Source organism: Populus nigra, chromosome 10, assembly GCF_951802175.1.
Source record: "Populus nigra chromosome 10, ddPopNigr1.1, whole genome shotgun sequence".
NCBI classification, from domain to species: domain Eukaryota; kingdom Viridiplantae; phylum Streptophyta; class Magnoliopsida; order Malpighiales; family Salicaceae; genus Populus; species Populus nigra.
In genome coordinates this window covers 2,230,849-2,251,161 of record NC_084861.1, presented here as the reverse complement: position 1 = coordinate 2,251,161, position 20,313 = coordinate 2,230,849, and the positions used below count along the sequence as shown (strand labels likewise).

The following is a 20,313-nucleotide window of genomic DNA, read 5'->3' as shown; positions in this document are numbered from 1 at the left end:
GTAACTTTTTGGTTAATAGTCCTAAAGGGACAATTTTTTGTCATCGGTGGATACTTCTAATATGTCCAAGACTGCTGATAAGGTATTTGAGATGTTAGATGCCATTGTGGAGAGGATTGGGGAGGAAAATGTTATCTAAGTAGTCACTGATAATGTTGCAAATTATAAGATAGAAGGACAATTATTGATGGAAAAAATAAAAAGTTTGTTTTGGACACCATATGTTGTCCATTATATTAACTTGATATTGGAAGATTTTGAGAAGAAGTTAGAGGTTCATCAAGTAACTACTGCTAAGGGGAGAATAATCCCCTCATATATGTATTCAAGAATTATTCTTATTTCCATGCTAAGACACTTTACGAAAGAAAGGGATTTGATTAGGTCTGTTGTCACTCGGTTTGCTACTGCATATTTGACTCTAGGATGTTTGAATGATCATAAAATATAGTTGATGACTATGTTTACTTCCAAATAGTGAAGTTTATGTAGGTTTGCAAGAATAGAAAAAGGGAAACGAATTCAAAATTGTGTTTTGGACAACAATTTTTGGCATGATGTCACTATATGTATTAAGGCAACATATCCTCTAATTAAAGTTCTTTGATTATTTGATTCAGATGAGAAACCAGCTATGAGTTTATATATAAAGTAATGGATGAAGCAAAAGAGAAGATACAAATGAATTTTGGTTATGTGAAAAAAAGGTATATATCTTGCTAATTATTTATTTCAAATATTGTCATCTATTAATATGAATGTCTTTAGAGATACTTCCATTGAGATATTCCTAGATTGTAATGATATTTTTATTGTTTTTTGTTATAGTTATATATCTATATGGAATATTGTTGATACAAAATGGGAACTTTAACTCCACAGACATTTACATGCAACGACTTATTATTTGAATCCTCATTATCATTATAATCCCAATTTTAAGGTTAATGCCAACATTAAAATTGGATTATATCAATGCTTAGAAAGAATGGTGCCTAATGCAATTGAAATGTGCAAAATTGACTTACAACTTGAGTCATTCAAGGATGCAAAAGGGTAGTTTGGCATTGAGGCTGCCAAGACAGCAAGAGATAAAAAAACTCCAGCTCAATGGTGAGATTCTTACGGGGATGAATGTCTAGAATTACAAAGGTTTGCAATCTGAGTTCTAAGCTTGACTTGTACTTTATCTGGATGTAAGTGTAACTGGAGTGCATTTGAAATGGTGAGTTTTTTTATTTTAAATGTTGAAATATTTGATAAAAATCTTATAAATTTGAATTGTTTATTTAGGTTCATACTAAACGATGAAATCATTTGCACCAGAGAAAAATGAATGACTTGGTATTTGTAATGTGCAATCTGAAATTGAATAATAACCAAGTCAAAAAGTAAGCTGATGATTTTAATGTAGTAGATAATCTTTCATCTGATGATGTTGGGATAACTGAGGGAGAAAAACATTTAAATTTTGATTTGCTTGGTGCTATTGACAGTGCAACATGAAGAAAAAATGGTAAAGAAGATGAAAGTGATGAAGAAGAAATTCATAATGATGCTGAAATGGAGAGTTATGGTATTGAAGATGATTTGAAGATTCAAATTCATGATAATTTAGAGAATTTAGGAGTTTTGAGTTAAATAACATTGATAATATTGGTGTTGGTACTAGTAGCAGTGCTAATGTTCATAATATTGGTGTTGATACTAGTAGTGATAATAATAATCCTCTTGATGATATTGATATTGATGAATGTCTGAGGAATAATGAACAAAATAAAAGTAATGAAGCTAGTTTTAGTTTACATGACATACCAGCAAATCGTTTGTTTTAACTTTTAAGTTTATTAATTGTTAGTTAATAAAAAATTACTTAAATTATGTATGAATTTTTATTTGAACCATGTATTTTAAGGTGTTCGAACTATGTATATAAAAAAATTCTAACAATTTTATGATCCGAGTTTATTTTGTATTTTCCGTAACGTGTCAAAAATGCATTTTTGACAACCTTGGATCAGACTGCTGTTATCAATTGGGTAAATTGAACAAAAATAAATATCAAGGGGCAAATTGACCTGTTTATAAATTTTAGGGGGTAAAATAAGAGTTTTCTCTAAATTACTACCGTATATAACGGGACAGCAACTCTTCATTAATCGAAGACAGCAACGTTTTCGAGGCTTACGTTTCTCAGCGATAGTCTGTTCCTACAATACTTCCAAACACAAACCTGACTATAACGACGTAGAGCAGGTGTTGAAGCTCCGGCTAAACGATCCCGAGTTGCGGTTTAACCCGTAAAGGTATGTTTTTTGTGTTATTTAATAAATTTGCTCAACTTGGTTTCTTTTTTCTTTTTTTTTTGCTTACTTGTAGTGAGATTTGAGTTTTCTTGTGCTATTATTCGAATATTTGATGGGGTTTTGGCCTTAAAGGCGTGTGCCTTCTCATATTCTGTTTTGAAAACCCAGATTTTCCTCATTATTTTTGTTCTTATGTTTGTTAGCCAAAAAACATTATAACAAAATTGATTTTTGCTGTTTACACACTCTCATAGTATTGTGGCTTCAGTTTGCTTAATTTTTTTGCCATCTCTTCCAGTTGTCTGATTTTTTCTCATCTTTGAGCCCTTCAATTTTATCCTCGATAACTGTTTGTTGTTCTTACTCTGTTGGAGCTTTGTTGTGCATATAGGGCCAATTGCTGGTGTTTGGGCCTCTTCACTGGTAATTCTTTGCATGTTTGGTCCCTTTGATTTGTTGATTTTCAATTGAAATCGGGTGTGGGAAGCTGAGGGCACACGTTTCTGTTTAATTTCTTTGGGTTTTGCATTGTTACATCTGAAATATTATCACAGTGGGGATGGGTTTGGCTGTAATCATCATTGTTGAAGTCCATTGTTTGCAGATGTTCATGGGCTTATTAAGTCTTCTAACGCAATCTAATTCTATGAAGTTTCTTGCCTAATTGATCTTTACCACTATTTGCTTATTAAATGCTTTGGCCAACTATTCTTTTTTCCTGTCTGTTTTCTTTTTCTTTTTTTCTTTTCAACTGTTTTTTAATCGTTGTTCTTGTTCATGCTGGTTACAATTACAAAGCTACAACGAAAAAATAAAAACACAGTAAATTAGCGATGAGTTGTCTTCGTCTTTTGGTAATGTGTTTTCCATTTGTTTTCTGACTGGTATTTTGACTAGCTTAATTTTGGAAGTTGTTCATTATGTGAAATCCTTAGTGCTCTATTGCTTCTATAGCACTATTTCGTTTCTAAAATCTTTTCTTGGGTTTTGCTCTTGCCTTATCTATGCATGTTCTGTTTTGGGATTTTTGTCTCTCAGTTTATCCTTTCCTTTAGTTTTCCTGTGGTTTCTGCAGGTTGGTTTCATTTGCTGCTCTTTTTAGTTGCTTTCGGTTGTGTTTATCGGATTTTTTGGCTGATCATACTCCTTTTCCTATGATGCTGTCCATCTGCTTTGGTTTTTAAATGGGTTTCTGTATGTCATCATTAGTTGTGTCTTTTCTTTTCTGTTCTTCTCTTTTTAATGGGGTTCGGTTTTTTTTCCAACTTAAGAACATGGTATGTAGCTATTTTTTTGGTAACCAATTATAGCATTGGTTTAAAAGCTTGAAACTTTGATTGTGAGCATTAAATAATTCTGACTTAAGGAGTTTTAGCTACTTTTTAAGTTGTTATTGAAGAAATATTTAAAGGGAAATGTGGATTATATGCTGTTGTTGATTGGTAATTACTTGTGTAGAATTAGTAGAATGGAAGAACAAGAAGAATTATTAGGAGGCAATGGTGTTGGCATTAGAGTTTCAACATTCGATTATTCAGTTGAGAATCACTTTAAAGAAATGGACATGATTTCTAAACTTTGTGGAGAAGCACAAACTGATTCCGTGGATGAAATTGAAATTCAGTGCTATAAGTCCTCTATCACTTTTTTGAGGTCAGTAATCTTTTTTGTGTATAAACTCCATGCTGATGGTTTGTTGCTGTTCTTGTGTTTGTGTATAATTTTTTATTTTTATGCACATTTAGTGAGTGGAAGCTTTATAAGTACGACCCGAGAATAATTAGGTTTGCTAGTGAAACGGATAATTCTCTGGAGAAGTGTGTTCTCAGTGGAATAAATCTACCGCTGTTCTCATCTGCAACTGTTCCTAAGGTACCGTAAGTGAAGGTCTTTCTTTTTTTAATTGTATTTTAGGTTTTCGTAGATATATGATATGTGATTATAACATTTGTTTTACTTTGCAATCTGATTTAGGAGAGACCAGATGTTGGTGCCACTTCTCCAGAATCCAGGTATAAATTGGACTTGCCTTACTTTTCAATTGCAGTCGCTTGTTTTGTTTTAGTTGATTGTGTTGCAGATTTTTTTTTTTGACATTCTGAGTTATCTATAATAAATACATCAAAATTTTAACATTCAGAATATTTCTATAATTTTCTCCATTGCTTCTCCATTTCTGATATGCACATTTCAAACCTCTCTTTCCATCTTGTTGCAGTAAAGATTTTGTGATGTATGTTGGAGGGTCTGTTTTGGCATTGGATTGGTGTCCTAGGGTTCATGAAAGGCCTGACAATCATATCAAACGCGAGGTTTCTCTCATCTCTTTCTTAATGCCTTCGCCTTTATGGTCATGGAGTTGAATTATTAAAGAATTTCTTGACCTCTTATTGATGGGCTGCTCATTTATGTGTCCCTAATATTCAGATAACATTTTCTTAACAAGATCATGGAGTCATTTGCATAGACATGCAAACATATAGAACATAGCCTGGTCAATTCATTTAATTCACACCTCTAACTTACTGAAGAATGTCTTATTCCTAGTTACATGCATGAGGAAAAAAACATCAATTGAAGAACCTGCAAGTCTCAGTTATCTTTGAGCAAATTTATAAAATTCTTGGAAGTAGCTTTATATATTGATATCGATTGCTGGATTTGGTAAAACTGCATTCATTTAGATAGTTCAGATTGGTGTCATCATGAATAATGTCTAGTCGACTATAAAATGTCAATTATTATACAAAAACAAGGTTGAACCTCTATGATCCATAGCCTGACTATATTTCCTTGTTGATACTTAATCTCTTCCATAAGTTTTGGAGACTTTTTTTGGGGGACCTTTGACTTGATTCTTTTGTCAATTTGTGTAGTTTGTTGCTATTTCTGCCCATCCTCCTGAATCTTACTATCACAAAATAGGTGTACCACTTACTGGCAGAGGCATGGTCCAGATATGGTGTGTTTTAAATGTCGGTGGGGATGAGGAAGCACTTCCAATGAAGAAATCAAAACTGGGAGCTCGATACAATGTATCCAAGATGGACAAATCAGTTGAATTAAACAGGCCAAAAGGAAGACCTAGAAAAAAGCCAATAGAAGAATCATCCAGAAATGAAGCCACAAAGGCTTTAGCTAAGATGCCAAAAGGAAGACCTAGAAAAAGACCAATAGAAGAATCACCCTGTAACGAAGCCACGGAGTTGATTTCAGCTAAAAGGCCTAAAGGAAGACCTAGAAAAAAGCCAATAGAAGAATCACCCAGTAATGAAGCCATAGAGGAGATTTTAGCTCCAGTTAATGAAGCGACAAAGGAGAATTTAGCTCAAGTTAAGAGGGGAGGACGGCCTAGGAAGAACCCAACAAATGAATCTCTTGATAGTTTGGATAGCAGCAACCAGTATGTCCAAGCTCTCTCTGTTGAATACCCACAAGATTCACCTGGACTGCTTTCTATAGAAGGGATTTCTCAAAACAGCCAAGATGAGGCCAAACAAAAACACAAGGTGAAAGAACAAAAAAAATTCACCAAACAGCTATTTGATTGTAATGCAAATCTTAAAACTACTGCACAAAGTAGAAGATTGAATAGTAATGCAAGGAAGGGAAGTGATTCTGGTGATGTTGCGTGTCCACTGTTATTGATTCATAATGAAGATGATAATGTTTCTTTGGATATCAACTCTACATCTTCAACTGTAAACTACCAAACACATGAGAATTCTGGACTCAACACTGCAATGCCAGCTTATGGTTCTGATAATGTTTCTTTGGATATCAATCCTACTTCTTCCATTCCAAATGATGCTGATTTGCCAAGAGTTGTATTATGCCTAGCTCACAATGGAAAAGTCGCATGGGATGTCAAATGGCAGCCTTGTAATGCACCCCCTTCCAAATTCCAGCATCGCATGGGTTATCTTGCTGTCTTGTTGGGAAATGGATCTTTGGAAGTGTAAGTCATCTTCTTCGTGTGAATTAGTGTGAGATAATATTCATAGTAAGGATTGACGTTTCTATAATGACCAATAGTTCTGGCATTTTCAGATATGATTAATAGAAGGAATTGATCATATGTAATCATGTTGAATTTTAGACTAAGAACATAACTGCTGATGATTTCTTGGAAAACTGAAAGGAGACTTTTACACTTCATTGCTGGAATGTTGCAAATTGAAGAAATGAAAAAAATAATGTTGTCATTTGAGTGTTGGGGGTGGGTGGGGGTTTTGGGGGTGAGAAGTGGTTAGGAAACATATAACTTCATTTGCCCATTATTCCTTTTTCTTTTTTTTGCCTCTCATTATACCCATAATGTAACTCTTACCATAATTCTCCCAAATGCTAGGTGTTGCTTTTAATTTTAAGCATAAATTAATTATCAATGCGATACTGTCTGATCACCCCCCCTATCAAATGCAGATGGGATGTTCCTCTCCCCCATGCTATGAAATCAGTTTATTCTTCTTCTAATTTAGAAGGCACAGATCCTCGCTTTGTAAAGATAAAGCCAGTATTCAGATGTTCCACTCTGAAGTGTGGAGGTATACAGAGGTAATGTGGTGATATCTTCTATGCTCTTTATATTAATATGAAATACTACTGGAATATAAAGAGATTTAAGAATACACTATTAGGTTTTCTTTTTAACGGGACTATCTGGTATGTAGCTTAGAAGCCTCTGTTTGTAGAGGTTCTGACCCGGAGAGTTCACTTTCACATGGAATGATTTGGTTTGCAATATATGGTGGAAGCCAAGCGTACCCTTGTACTGTGTTTTTTTGAGTGGAGAGAAGTAAATTCATTTTTCTAAAGGAGAAAAAACAATAATATAGCAAATGAAAGGACTGCAACTAAAGTATTATCATCCTTGTCAATAGATGTCACACAAGGGAATTTGACATTCGGGGTTTTGTGGTTTTTGAAGTGATGTGTACAGCTGAATAGAATGATTGATGAAGATCTTTTATCATTGAATTCCAAATTCACTCAACTCAGATTGTTGAAGAATTGTCATAAATTATAGAGCCTTTTGCTCTTTGATCTTATTTTTTGCAGCGTGCTTTATTATTATTTTGTTTCTAATTTTTTTTAAAATCCTATACAGCATCCCTTTGGCAGTAGAGTGGTCAACTTCATACCCTCATGATTACCTACTTGCTGGATGCCATGATGGAACAGTAATATGTCAACCATCCTGTTGTTTCTGCTGTTATTAATTTAATTGTCTGCCACAGTTTGGGGCAAAGTCTAATCGTGTCTTGGCCTTTCATCACCTCATTTTCAGGTTGCTTTGTGGAAATTCTCTGCAAGTGGCGCATCTGGTGGTAATAATAAATGAGTCTAATGACTTTCATATATTAGTTCTTTCTGTGTGAACTGTGTGGATACAGTGTGGATACAGTTTATGTCATGTCTCAAGGTTTATTATAAATTAAATTTGGTCGAAGTTTCTGATCTAAATTGATTTGTCATCCCATTTTTTCCCTTTTTTAATCTACAGATACAAGGCCTTTGCTTTGTTTCAGCGCAGATACAGTTCCTATTAGAGCAATTGCATGGGTCCCATCTGAAAGGTAATTGATGTCAGATGACTCAGTCTGTTGCTTTTCTAGCTGTATATTTGATTTACCTCTGATATTTTGATGCAAATTTTCACTTTTATTTATTAGATCTGAAGATATATAATCCTGCTACTTTGGGAATGACATATTCCTTGCCTGTAAAATTTCTGTGCTGTCAATAACCCATCTAGAAATATTATCGTGTATAATGCTATTTTACCTGTAAGGGCTGCATGGAAACTTTCAAGATGTTTATTCAAAGAAATTGTACTAGCCAAAGTTTTCATATCTTGTGCTTATAATTGAGATATAAAATATGCTGCCTTCAAACTATTTTCCAGTGACCAAGAGAGTCCAAATCTTATCCTCACTGCTGGACATATGGGCCTGAAGTTTTGGGACATACGGTAGGTATGATTTATTTGTTTTCACAATTACATGGAATTATTTTGATGTCATTGTTTGCGTGTGCCATTTGATATAAAAATGCTTAATTGCTTAGATGCTCAATTTGCTTCAGATAAGACTTATGATTACGTGATCTTGTATGGAACTTTCCAGTATGTGTAATAGAACTATCATGACTGCCCTTTATCCTTGCCCTGTAGTAGACATACTTTAATGCACACCAGTACCATTATGTGCTCTAAGCTTTGGATGACTGTACAGAGGGGTATAGCAAGGTTTCAAGTTCAAAAGACTTGGAGACCATTTTCCTTAATGCTTGCACCAAATTTTCATAAACTTTTGTGATGTATACTTGTAGAGTAACAAGCCTCTGAAGAGGTGGAGCATAATTTTTCATGATCTTGTTCTAATTTTTTGTGACTATATTCTCTGGTTCCTTTGTGTCTGGAGTTATCACTGCTACAATCACAGCACAGAAAACTCCTATAAACAAAACATTGATAAGCATTTTGCAATCAGAGTGATACGTTTCCATGAATTTGGCATCATTTTGATATTGGGATTTAGAGTTGAGCGTCTTCATATGCCCTTATCAATCTATGCATCATACTTGACATATTTATTTGTGGTTGGATTTTTTTGAGTGGCCATTCTCGAATATTGACTTGTCCTCTAGGATTAAGAAAAACTGATCAACAATCTTTGCAGCGAGGGGGCCTAATGCATTCATGCTCCCCTTTCATATATATAAACATTTCCCTCTTGTCTGGTTTCTCATCTCAACATTAATGGTCAGGAACTCATTTATAGGTGGTAGAAAAAGACACCTGAGAGTTGAATTTATTTTATTAGTTTTCCATGTGGAATACTTCTGCACATGTTGGCTGTATATATCATGCAACATTGTTATGTTTTCAGAGCAGGAGGAAGTTCTAAATCCCTACTTTACTTCACCTGTAGAATGAGGAGATCAATTCCATATGTATTTTTTCTTTGTTGAAATATAGTTGCTGTAGAACTAAGCTTCTGAATAATTGCAGTGATCCATTCCGACCTTTGTGGGACCTCCATCCAGCACCAAAACTCATATATAGCCTGGATTGGCTGCCGGATCCAAGGTGTTGCATTATTTTTATTGAATGAATCACAGGTTGAGGATTTTATTGATAAGGTTATTCGCTTATATTGAACCTTTAATTGTTTGCATTTTCAGATGTATAATTTTATCCTTTGATGATGGAACAATGAGACTCCTCAGCCTGGCAAGGGCTGCATATGATGCTGCCGTCAATGGAAAACCTTCTGTTGGACCAAAACAACTAGGGATGCACGTTGTTAATTGTTCTTCCTTCGCTATCTGGAGCGTTCAAGTGTCAAGGCTTACGGGTACTCTTGTGCTGTCATTTGCTTTATTACTGAAACAATGTAATTTCATTAATTGCTTGATCAAAATTGGGGGACAAAACGAAAGGTGGTATGGTATACTGCATTTTCTTCCCTCAGGTTTTGATCATCATCTTACAGCATTTGTGACTGGAGTTGCCTATGCAACATTATTTGATTGTTGCATCTTGGGTTCTGCTCTTTTAGATTAGGATCCTTTCTTCTACAAAACTATGGTCTTTATCATTATTTTGATCGGCTCTGTTGTTAGCAACCCAACTGGCGTACAGTAATGGATGTTTATTTTAATTTATGGTTAATGCATAAATAAGTCCCTCTCAAATATCAAAATTCAAAATGCCTCCTCCAGTATTGTTTGATCCAGTCGACCATTCTGTTTCTGTTGTTTGTAACAAATAAATCTAGTTGGAGTAGAAAGTGATCCCTTATGCCGGGTGACTAATAATACCTGTTAAGACTATGATGTGTCGAAATGAATACAGATGATTTGGTGAGCTGTTGATTTGAGAAAATTTTCGACCTAATGGAATAGACTTCTAGTTTTGCAAATGGGCCATTTTCATCCAGTCAGGTCAGCTCTACTGGAGAAACAGGGTACCGCGTCATTGTCCTCCACTTTTCTTGAGAACTTTTTTATAGTGATATGTTGTAACTTAGGTATTTCTTTGGTGGAATTTACAATCTGTTTTCTATTGCATATAACTGCAATCGGGTCAATTAAAAATGATTCTTATTGTTTGTTGTCCTTACTCTATCTACTTTTTCACAATTCCTTCTTTTTTTAATTGATAGGCATGGTTGCATATTGCAGTGCAGATGGTACTGTTTGCCGCTTCCAGGTAGCTGGCTTCCCATTTTACAATATGATTTATCTCTACAATGTGATAGGTTCCTACATAACATACATGTGACATCATATCATTAGTCTCTGTGTCATGCAGGGGCCTATCCTCTTACACTTGTTAATGTTGAGTGCTAGGAGAGGGGAGACCACATTGTATCCATGAATTTAATTTGGCAGGAGTCTGGCACATTGGTGTAAACAAGAATTATTTTGTAGCATACCTGTTTAACATGTCACCTGGGATTGTGGATTGTGTTTTCTGTAATTGTACTTGTTTTACTTGTTCCATATTTCTTGAGCATGTTTGCAAAATTTTGGTTGAATTACTTAGTTTCATCAATGACATGAAGGATTGGCATCAAAACATACTCACGATAGATAGATCTTCGCATGAAAAATGTGGATAACTAAAGTATGTGTCTTATACTTGATGCTACTCTTTTAACAAACAATTCATGGTTGAGTTTGAATAATTACATATTGTGGATTGTGTACTCTAAGCTACTTCAGAGCATTTGCTAAAGCTTATAGTGTTGCTTTCATAATCAGCTCACAACAAAAGCAGTGGAGAAAGATCCATCGAGACATAGGGCCCCACATTTTGGTTGTGGGTCCTTGAGTGAGGATGAATCAGCTATTATAGTGGGCACTCCATTACCAGATACTCCTTTACCTTTGAAGAAGCCAGTTAACGATGTTGGGAACAATCCAAAATCCAAGCAGCGTTTGTCTGTGTCAAATAAGGCCACAAAAATTTCTACTTCAGATGATCCACCATTAGGTAAGTGCAAAATTTTCACCCCTATATTCTTCTTGTTAGCTTCGCATTTCTTCTCTCTTTTGGTCATCAAGTTTGTCAAACTCGTCGCAGCTCTTTGCTATGGTGATGATCCTGGTATGGATCATGGATCAGATGAAACATTGACAGCTACAAAAAGCAAGAGGAAACCAAAATCAAAAAGTGGGAGTAAGCAAATGGAAGGAGAGGATCAAGCATTGGTATGCATTGATGACGAGCAAGATGTCAAACAGAAAGGTGGCGGAAAGGAGGGAGCTGGGAATGTAGTTGAAAGCATCCCACCTAAAATGGTTGCAATGCATAGAGTTAGATGGAATATGAACAAAGGTAGTGAGAGATGGCTCTGCTCTGGTGGAGCAGCCGGAATCGTACGGTGTCAAGAAATCAAAATGTTTGATGCTGATATATGCTTGGCAAGGAAGAGATAGTAGCCTGTAAAACGTTAATCATAATCTATGGATATTTATTGTTATTTTCGATAGATCTGGCTTAAAAAAAAGTGAGCTACAAAGGGACATTTACATCAACTAGTCTAATTAAGAATTCTTGAGAAAAATAATTGAAACAAATAAGATTTTTTGGCAATGTTACAAGACTGGTCCAGCAGTTAATCCGGTGACTCGCTCATCCAGATCAATGAAAAAACCCGATCTTTTGTTTACTAAAACATCATTTTAGAGTTTTTTTTTTTTAAAAAAAGAAAATTAAAAGTTTGAGTTCGATAGCTGACTTGTATGATTTTCATGTATGATATTAAAGATATCGAAAGTTACATGTATGATTTTCATGGACCGATCATTTCTGCTAAATTAAAGAAGTGGCAGAAAACATCATCGTTTCTGGAGGAAATTAAAAGATAGAAAGCTAAAGACTGGAGGAAGAGACATTGGGAAACTTACTTTCAGGTTAGGAAATTGAACGGCTCTCTTTCTGCTTAAACCTACAGAGCTTTTCTCAGCAGAAATTAGGCTCTGAAATCGGTAAGCAAAAATAAGTTGCCAAGAAGGGAAATCCCCACCTCCAGTCATCTCTCACTGCAGCTCCTGCTTACCTTACTTCTTACAAAACATAACTCTAGTCAGGGTTCCATTTCCATGCCATGAATTGGGGGTTTCAAGGAAGAAAGATATGGGGGTTCTAAGAAGAGAGCTGGCTTTGCTTATCTCTTCTTCTTCTGTTGATAATGTCACAGTTAGAGACTCCATGTTATGCTGTTGGGCATGGAAAGTTTAGTAGCTTCAGAGGTGGGTCTAGTTCTGAGCTGAAGAACAATCCTGCATGTCTAATAGTATCGGTGGCCTCAAAAGAAATGCATATAAAGATGGTAATAAAGAGGAAAGTCTATACAGGACCCAATCCTATACAGAACAGATAAGTTACTACAGCTTGTCACCAACCTTGAATTCTGCTGTACTTTTTTTTTTCTGATCTCTTTCATGAACATTTTTTATGCTTGGAGTTTTTGCTGAAATCTCCACAGTAAACGTTTCAAGTAGCCTTGCTGATGTTTAGGTTACTTATATTTGTTAAAATTACAAAGGAAGAAATTAATGCTACTGCTTTCAAATAAATTAATAAGTTTTTGCTGAAATCTCCACAGTAAATGTTTCAAGTAGCCTTGCTGATGTTTAGGTTACTTTTATTGAAAATACTATTACGTTAAATATATAAAAAAATTTAATTTTTTTCCTTTAAAAACACAGTTAAACTACACGACCAAATAAAGAAAGCAAAGGAGATGTTGCAGGGCATATGGCCGGTTGTCTGCAGGGACGCTTGCCATTCAACACATGCGAAGTAATGGGCAGTAGGTTTTGACAGTTTAAGACAATAAAGAATCTTATGCAACCTTTTGCTTTATGGAGGATCTGAGTTTAAGGGGGGAATTTTACATGGCAATGCTGCGACATTGCATTGCTAACCACCAGCCTCCTCCTTGTATATATCACTTTCTGAATCGTTCGATGGGAACATTATGTTTTGTTCCTGAGGAAGAAGGGGAACCAATCCGAGGTGGGGAAACTCTAGATGGAGTTGCTGCTGCCTAGGAAAGATGAAAGAATCCAAGCTAAACATGAATAATCATCGCAAGCATGTGGAATTGAAGTGCGCAATGTAAAAAGTATGGTCACCAAAGTGGTCTGAAAAAAAGATGTTATAATGCTCAAAGAAGAGAGTGGTCTACAAAGAAGATGATCCCCTTACTGCTACTGTGGCAAAAACAGATGATAGCGAGGTTGGTGTTATTTTCAATTTTTTCCTTGCTACTTTCTTCTTGTAATCAAATTCATTTCAATAAGACACTCCTTTCAATTTCAGATCATATTAGCTTTTCATTTACAGAACGATCCGTGTTATTCAACTAGCCAATCTTCATTCAATTTCACAACACTGGTAACTAAGCATTTTTGCCTCTGGATTTTATTTTTTATCCAGAGTAGAGTAAAAAATTCAACTGAAACGATATTCATAGCTTGAATGAGCTATACCTGGAGGAACCCCATCTTTCTTACAGCCCAGCAACAAAGATCAGCTGTTGGAGTGCCTGGAAAAAAAGAAGCTGGGATTTGGAAAATATGATGGGAGCTAGCTGGGTTATTATTCTGAAAACTCTCAATAATGAATTTCTTGAAAAATTCATGATTTTCGACAGGAAAAGTGTGTATTGCAACAATAAACTTTGCATCCTCCCATTTATCCCTTCCCAATTTCTCTTTGATTGTATATGCCTCGTTGATTTCTTCTATGTAATGGTTGAGGTGCAAGTTTATATTCCTTCGTTGCGCAAGTACGGTTTGACATTCCGGTTCGAAAGCAAGAACATTACAAATAGAGTCATATTTATGCTGCTATGTGTTGTTGTTGCAGACAAATTGATTTATTTTTTATGCAGATTTATGAAATTCTTTGTATAATTAACAAGGTTGAAAGTATTTTCAATCTAAAAGCAATTCAACTGTCAAATAAAAAAAAATCCTTTCTAATTGTTTATTTCCTGTTGTGGTTCATGAGTGTGTTCAGCCATAATCACAGTCAGCTATCATCTCTTTTTAGACGACTCAGGTATTATACCATCTTTCAATGGACATTCACGATCACCACGTTGGTGACCATAATTTCCGCATCTTAAGCACTTTACACAGGGCATCTGAAATTGCCGAAGCAAGGAGTATAATGAAATGAGGTTGAGAAGATGGTTGGTGTTGCAAGCAGATAAAAGAGTAAGTCCATGGAGTTGGAGGATGAGGCGGCGGCGGGGTTTGTGAAGCACCGGCAATTTCAGCAGCTTGTCATTTTCAGCACTGTATACAGCTTTCATTATCTCTATCTGTCAGCAGATTAACAAAATCAAGTGAAATCTAATTCAATTAAAAAGTGTTTATACTGAAAATTACATGATATGTAATGGAATTGAAGGATAAAGTTTGAATGAAACTTTTTAATAAATCAGAGATACCATAAAGGAATGCCAATCAGAATAAAAATGCCACACTCTTGCGTTTAAGAGTTTGGTTTGTAATTTTGGAAATAAAAGAACAAAAAAGAAAACTTTTTAAAAAAAATTAAAAAGTTTTTTATTATTTTAAAAGTTTCATATTTGGTTTGAAATATCATTATATACTTGGAATAACCTTTCAAGTCTAAAAAAAAATATTAAAATGACATAATTCAAATCCAAATAAATAACTTTGTTAAGAAAACTAAACAATTAATAAATAGAACACTTTTTTTTTTACTTAAAGAACACACATAGACACAAAAATTAAAACTATAACTTTTCGTACAAGACTCCAATGCATGCATGATTGGACAAACTTAAAAGATAACATTCTAAACTTGAAAACCATGTAGAATAGGCTTATTTTTCAATGCAATAAAGTGGTGAAAATTCAGGCTCAAATTGGCCTTTAGGCTAACAACAAACTCAAACTCTCAAAAACTCACAAATCATGAATCAAGCCTTATTTGAAAACAAAACAAACATATTTCAACCATTTTCATTTAGTTTACAAGCCTTCAAACTCATTGAAGCTTCAATCACGCTAATCTAACTTGTTAAAACACTTTGTAGTTGTTTCGTTCGAGCTCTCGTCATTGGACCCCATACACATTAGAATCAGCCCCTTGCATGATAGAATCATGTTGCATATCATCACTCCAGGGTTAAAAGTGATTTGTCTTCAAATTGGAATCATCAACATCTTCCAAGCAACGTGACAAGTTTTTTACATTAAAAATAGCTGAATGTTGTACTTACTAGGAAGGTCAACCTTGTAAGCATTATCATTCACCCTTTCGATAACTCGAAATGGTCTATCAACTCTCGGCATCAATTTGAACTTTCACTTGCTTGGAAATTTGTTTTTGCTACGATGAATCCAAACAAGATCTCTCGGCTCAAATCTGGCCATTTCCGCCCTTTATTAGCATGTTTGACATATTTTGTTGTCCTTTTTCTTAATATGAGATCGAACCTGTTCGTGGAGGTTTTTCATCATTTATGTCTTTTTAACCCCATCTATAGAAGTCTTATCATCAATTGGAATAGGAACTAGATCAATAAGAACACAATGGTTAAAATCATGCACTAGGATAAGATCTATGACAAATAAGAAGTCTATAAATCAAAAGGAACTAGATAATAGAACTCATACAACAACTTATGGTATGTGTTGCGTTGCCTTATTAAACTCTGATTGATCTGAACTTTAAACCAATATTTAAAAATATATCTGGAAACACTGGGTTAATTTTCAGTCTGGTCCAATAGTCGGATTGAGAGTTACATCCATTGCCTTAAAACTGGACAGTTGGGAACATTATGCCTGAAATTGAATATAATTGTTTTTCCGTTGCCTAGATCGTATCATTCCCCATTTCTTCAAGATGATTCATCCATGAATCATGACCAAGTATAATTGATGCGTCATTATGTTTCATGAAATCGTTCATGTATTCTTAAACCCAATCAATAAATATTAGAGCTGGAATTATTTTTGCATTGTAAGGAATCAAATCATTATTGATTAAATCTTCCACTAAAATTTTAGATTCTAAACTCTCCATTCTAGTTGCTAAAGTTGAAGCAGCCACTTCATTAGCCTTTTGTATAAGTCTTGGGAGTTCTTTTCCTTGCTGACAATCGCCTCCAACAACACTTTATGAAAGTAGTAGCTGATAATAATTTCAAATAAACACGTCTTGCCATCCACTTGTGTGTTGTTCTAAGATTAAAGAAACATAAACACCTAAGAGGAGGGGTGAATTAGGTATGCAAGATAAAACTATAAATTAATTTTTTTTTACCTAATAGCATGCAATTCTAAACACTTAACCAAATATGAAAGTAACAAACAATATAAATGCAATAATTAAAGAGTGAGAGTTTAGATAGGGAAAACCGTATATTTCTCTTCTTGAACTTTCGTTCAAGAGTTTTATTATCACACACCGGTTTTCTTAGCGAGTGAGACCAAACCATTACACGATCTTTTTAAGGGTGCAAGATCAAACTCAATCCTTTTACGGGCTTATGATTAAATTGTTATCCCTAATCTTTTTATGGCTAAAAACTAGAAAACCTTTCACCAATACTTGTTGAAGGACAAGTGTTAAACAATTCTAATTTTGTCTTTAAGAGACTTTTTCAAGTGTTTAGAGTGTCACTTACACTTTTCACAAGATACTCTCTTAGTAAAGTTAATTGGAATAACAATTAAGCTTTATAGGAGGGTTTTGTCAATTCACACCCAATCTTGTTTTTGGATGATTATAAGTAAACAAGGGTGTTATAGGTTGTTTTGAGAGGGAGTATGCTTAGATTTTTTTCTTAGGAGTTCCACACTTGTATTAGGCAAGAAAAAGGCTATTTATAGGGTTAAAAAACAAATTAGTCATTAGACACAATTTTCTGCCCGTTGGCAGAACTGACAAGACTGTTTTAGAACTAGTCATGCCTTTTTAAGAATCAATCAGACAATTTAGAATTGATTAGGCCGTTTTGAATAACCCCAAGAGTTTATGGAAATTTTCTAGAAATAAACTAGTCATTTTGAGAAACAGCTGGACCGGTTTGAGAAATGATCAGACCATTTTAGATCATTTTTGTGTTTTGTTCTTTTCTTGGTTTTATTTAGTTATTTTGGATTTGTTTAGGTTGTGTGGGAATTATAATGTGTCCTAAACAAGTCTAGTGTTATTTGGCAAAATTTTATTACAAATTCTTGATCAGCGAAGTTGATATTGTAATTTCTATAAGTTTTTTGTTCTTAACCTTCATAAATCATTTCCTTGCTTGTTTGATGATTTTTTGAATATTGTAAACCTGTCTATAAAATTATAAGGCTGTATGCAATTATATATATATATATCATTTTAGCATGGAATACATTATGATATTAATAATGTGATATGCATATATCAAAATTATATCAAAATAATGTTTTATTATATCTAATATTTATGTTATCATCAAAACATATAATTAAATCATTATCCTAGCCATAAAGCTAACAACCTCCCTCTTTTTATGATGACAACACATTAATTCATATAATGTAATAAACATGTAATAAAACATTTAAATGTATGCATTTCAAAACTTCTCTTCTTTTTTTTGTCATTAATCAAGAAGGTAGAAAAAAAAACTTATCCTTATAATGTGAAAACCAAGATAAATAATAAAATTCTCCTCTTTTTTTTATGTAAAATTTCTCTTTGTTTTTGTTTAGAAAAATATCTCCCTCTGAATAAAGCACTTTATATGTAACCCAATAGATCCTCAACATCAATAGTGTTCTTCATAATGCAATAAAGATGTTCAAACATTCAAAACATTAAATTCAGAAAAAATATATGAGACATCAAATTCATATTTCATACAAATAAAATACAAAGGATGTTCATAATATAAAAAAAAATACAAAAATCATGATCAATATGAATGAGGAGTCAATCATCATCATTGTTGTAGTCATCGCCTTCATCCATGATGTCATCAATATTATTTGCATCAAGTCCTCCGAGATCTCAGTTAAGGTGGTCGAGTTGCATCCAATAATACATGGTATCCACTCTACTATGGATACCACTAACTTTTTTTATTAACCCTACTCATATCTTGATGCAATTTCATGGTATCCCCATGAAATACAGTTATATCTTCACGAAAGGCATTCATTTGCCTAAGCATTTCACTTTGCATATCATAAATTGATTGCAAGGTGATAGGTGGAACACTTGATGAACCTTCTTCAAAAGTTAATTAAGGTTGATAAGAAGGCATTGGTTGTGAAGACAAAAGTTGTTGACCTATGTTCAATGATCTTTGTCTTGGCCCTAATTCCAATTTACTAGCACTAGGCTCCATTGAGGGATCATAAATTCATACATTATCAATACAAATCATTCCTAATTTACTTAATTTTATGGCATCATAGATAAGATATCTCCTAATGTTTATATCATCCTTATACTCTCTCACATTCACATCAAATGCATTGAAGATCTCAGTCAAAATAGCTCTATATACTAAGGCTCTTCTTTGCCTTCCTTTAATAACATTGCTCATGTGTTTCAAAAACAAATACGCTAAATCAAATGGCTTTCCATTTACTAGACAAGCCATTATCCATAGATCCATGAATTTTAGTTCTTTTTTATACGTTTCTTTAGGCAAAAAATACATTGAGCTAAAACATTATCCACCATAAATTGATAGGAGACATAAGTTCTAGTAAATACATTTCAAACAAGATAAAAACATTGCAATAGACCTCTCACCATCATCCAAAGTTCTTCCAAACATTAATCTCATTTGATCAAGGGGGGTTGGGGTATTTGGTGCCTCAATAAATTGATAGGAGACATAAGTTTTAGTAAAGTTTGCCCTAGGTATCTCCAAAATATGAGCTAAAACATTAGAGTTCAATTCTATTTTGACACCATAAATATAACTACTAAAATAGATATCATCCCAACATTCCTATATTCACTCTTCCAACCAATGTTCATAATGCAATTCATTATATTCATTCTACCAAGGTCATACTAATTCACATACCTTGGTGGAGCAAATTTGCCTAGTTTTAATTGTCTTTTTTTTTTGGCTTTTTTGGGGATGAAAAGGTTATCATTAAACCCTAGAACATTCCTCTTTGATGGAATCTTGACTATTGGCATTGTTTTTCATAAGGAATTTCAAGATTACAAGGGTGGGGTTTATTTTATTTTGTGAGAATTTGAACCCAAATAACCCTAATGTGGGTGATTTCAAGGGGTTCTGAGATGGGATTTGGTGTTTAATTTGAGTATAAAGGCTTTGTGGAAGGTTTTTAGAGATTTAGGGTTTATAAGGAGAGGGTGAGAAAATGCAGAAATAGAGAGAAATCATGCTTTTGAGGAGAGAAAAATAAACACAGTTCTTATATCGTGCAAAACGGTCTAATCGTTTCTTAAAACGATCTCGTCGTTTTCCCTATTGTTTAGAGATTGCAAAATTTCATGATTTCACTTATTTCTTCTCCAATTAAAACCTAATTGATTCTAACCATATTTCTCCATATAGAATATGATCTAAACCTCAAAAACCCACATCAAACGACTTAAATTCTAACAATTGATTGATTCTTATATTACTTAAGCTTTAACATATGTATGCATAAACAAAGCAAGCATATAGTTCAAATTTAAATGTTCTTATCATGCTTCTTGTGTGACATACCAATATTAATTACTAAATTAAATGAACTAAGGTTTAGATTACTAACCTCTAGCAGTAGTTTCCTACTAGGTTGAATGGCATCATCATTAGTTGTTGGAATGCTTATTCATGCTCCCAAAAATTGTGTAGGATGTATCCTCTATGTGTTTGATGATGCAAGCCATATTGTAGTTGAAATCTTAGCATTGGATTCATTTTCTTTGACCTCCAAGTACTGGATACTTGTTGCTCCATAGCCTTATGTATTGTTGATGTTTATACAA

At 34.0% G+C, this 20,313-nt stretch overlaps 1 protein-coding gene and 1 long non-coding RNA gene across 7 annotated transcripts; both read left to right on the top strand.

Annotated features, from left to right (window-relative positions):
• The first annotated feature begins 2,166 nt into the window (after nt 1-2,166).
• LOC133705632 (uncharacterized) lies at nt 2,167-11,809 on the top strand. 6 transcript variants are annotated; one of them, XM_062130941.1, is made up of 17 exons: nt 2,178-2,306; nt 2,698-2,729; nt 3,765-3,959; nt 4,052-4,178; nt 4,281-4,318; nt 4,525-4,618; nt 5,183-6,264; nt 6,732-6,863; nt 7,417-7,489; nt 7,597-7,636; nt 7,813-7,885; nt 8,215-8,280; nt 9,322-9,399; nt 9,495-9,667; nt 10,478-10,524; nt 11,079-11,310; nt 11,401-11,809. In XM_062130941.1, the coding sequence occupies exons 3-17, from the start codon at nt 3,775-3,777 to the stop codon at nt 11,754-11,756; spliced, it is 2,796 nt and encodes a 931-aa protein (XP_061986925.1). In that variant the 5' UTR covers nt 2,178-2,306; nt 2,698-2,729; nt 3,765-3,774; the 3' UTR covers nt 11,757-11,809. The 6 variants fall into 6 exon arrangements, with proteins under 6 accessions (XP_061986926.1, XP_061986925.1, XP_061986928.1 ...); XM_062130942.1 differs by lacking the exon at nt 2,698-2,729 and having other exon boundaries at nt 2,167-2,306; XM_062130944.1 differs by lacking the exon at nt 11,401-11,809 and having other exon boundaries at nt 10,478-10,573; nt 11,079-11,281.
• Nucleotides 11,810-12,144: 335 nt separating this feature from the next.
• LOC133705634 (uncharacterized) lies at nt 12,145-14,104 on the top strand. Its single transcript, XR_009844315.1, has 2 exons — nt 12,145-13,564; nt 13,765-14,104. It is a non-coding gene; the product is annotated as an uncharacterized LOC133705634 (long non-coding RNA).
• Nucleotides 14,105-20,313: the final 6,209 nt, after the last annotated feature.

Coding starts and splice junctions, on each gene's coding strand:
- LOC133705632 (XM_062130942.1), top strand. CDS start 3,775: ATGGAAGAACAAGAAGAATTATTAGGAGGCAATGGTGTTGGCATTAGA. Junction 8,281..9,321: donor CTGAAGTTTTGGGACATACG/GTAGGTATGATT, acceptor GAATAATTGCAG/TGATCCATTCCGACCTTTGT. Junction 9,400..9,494: donor GATTGGCTGCCGGATCCAAG/GTGTTGCATTAT, acceptor TTGCATTTTCAG/ATGTATAATTTTATCCTTTG.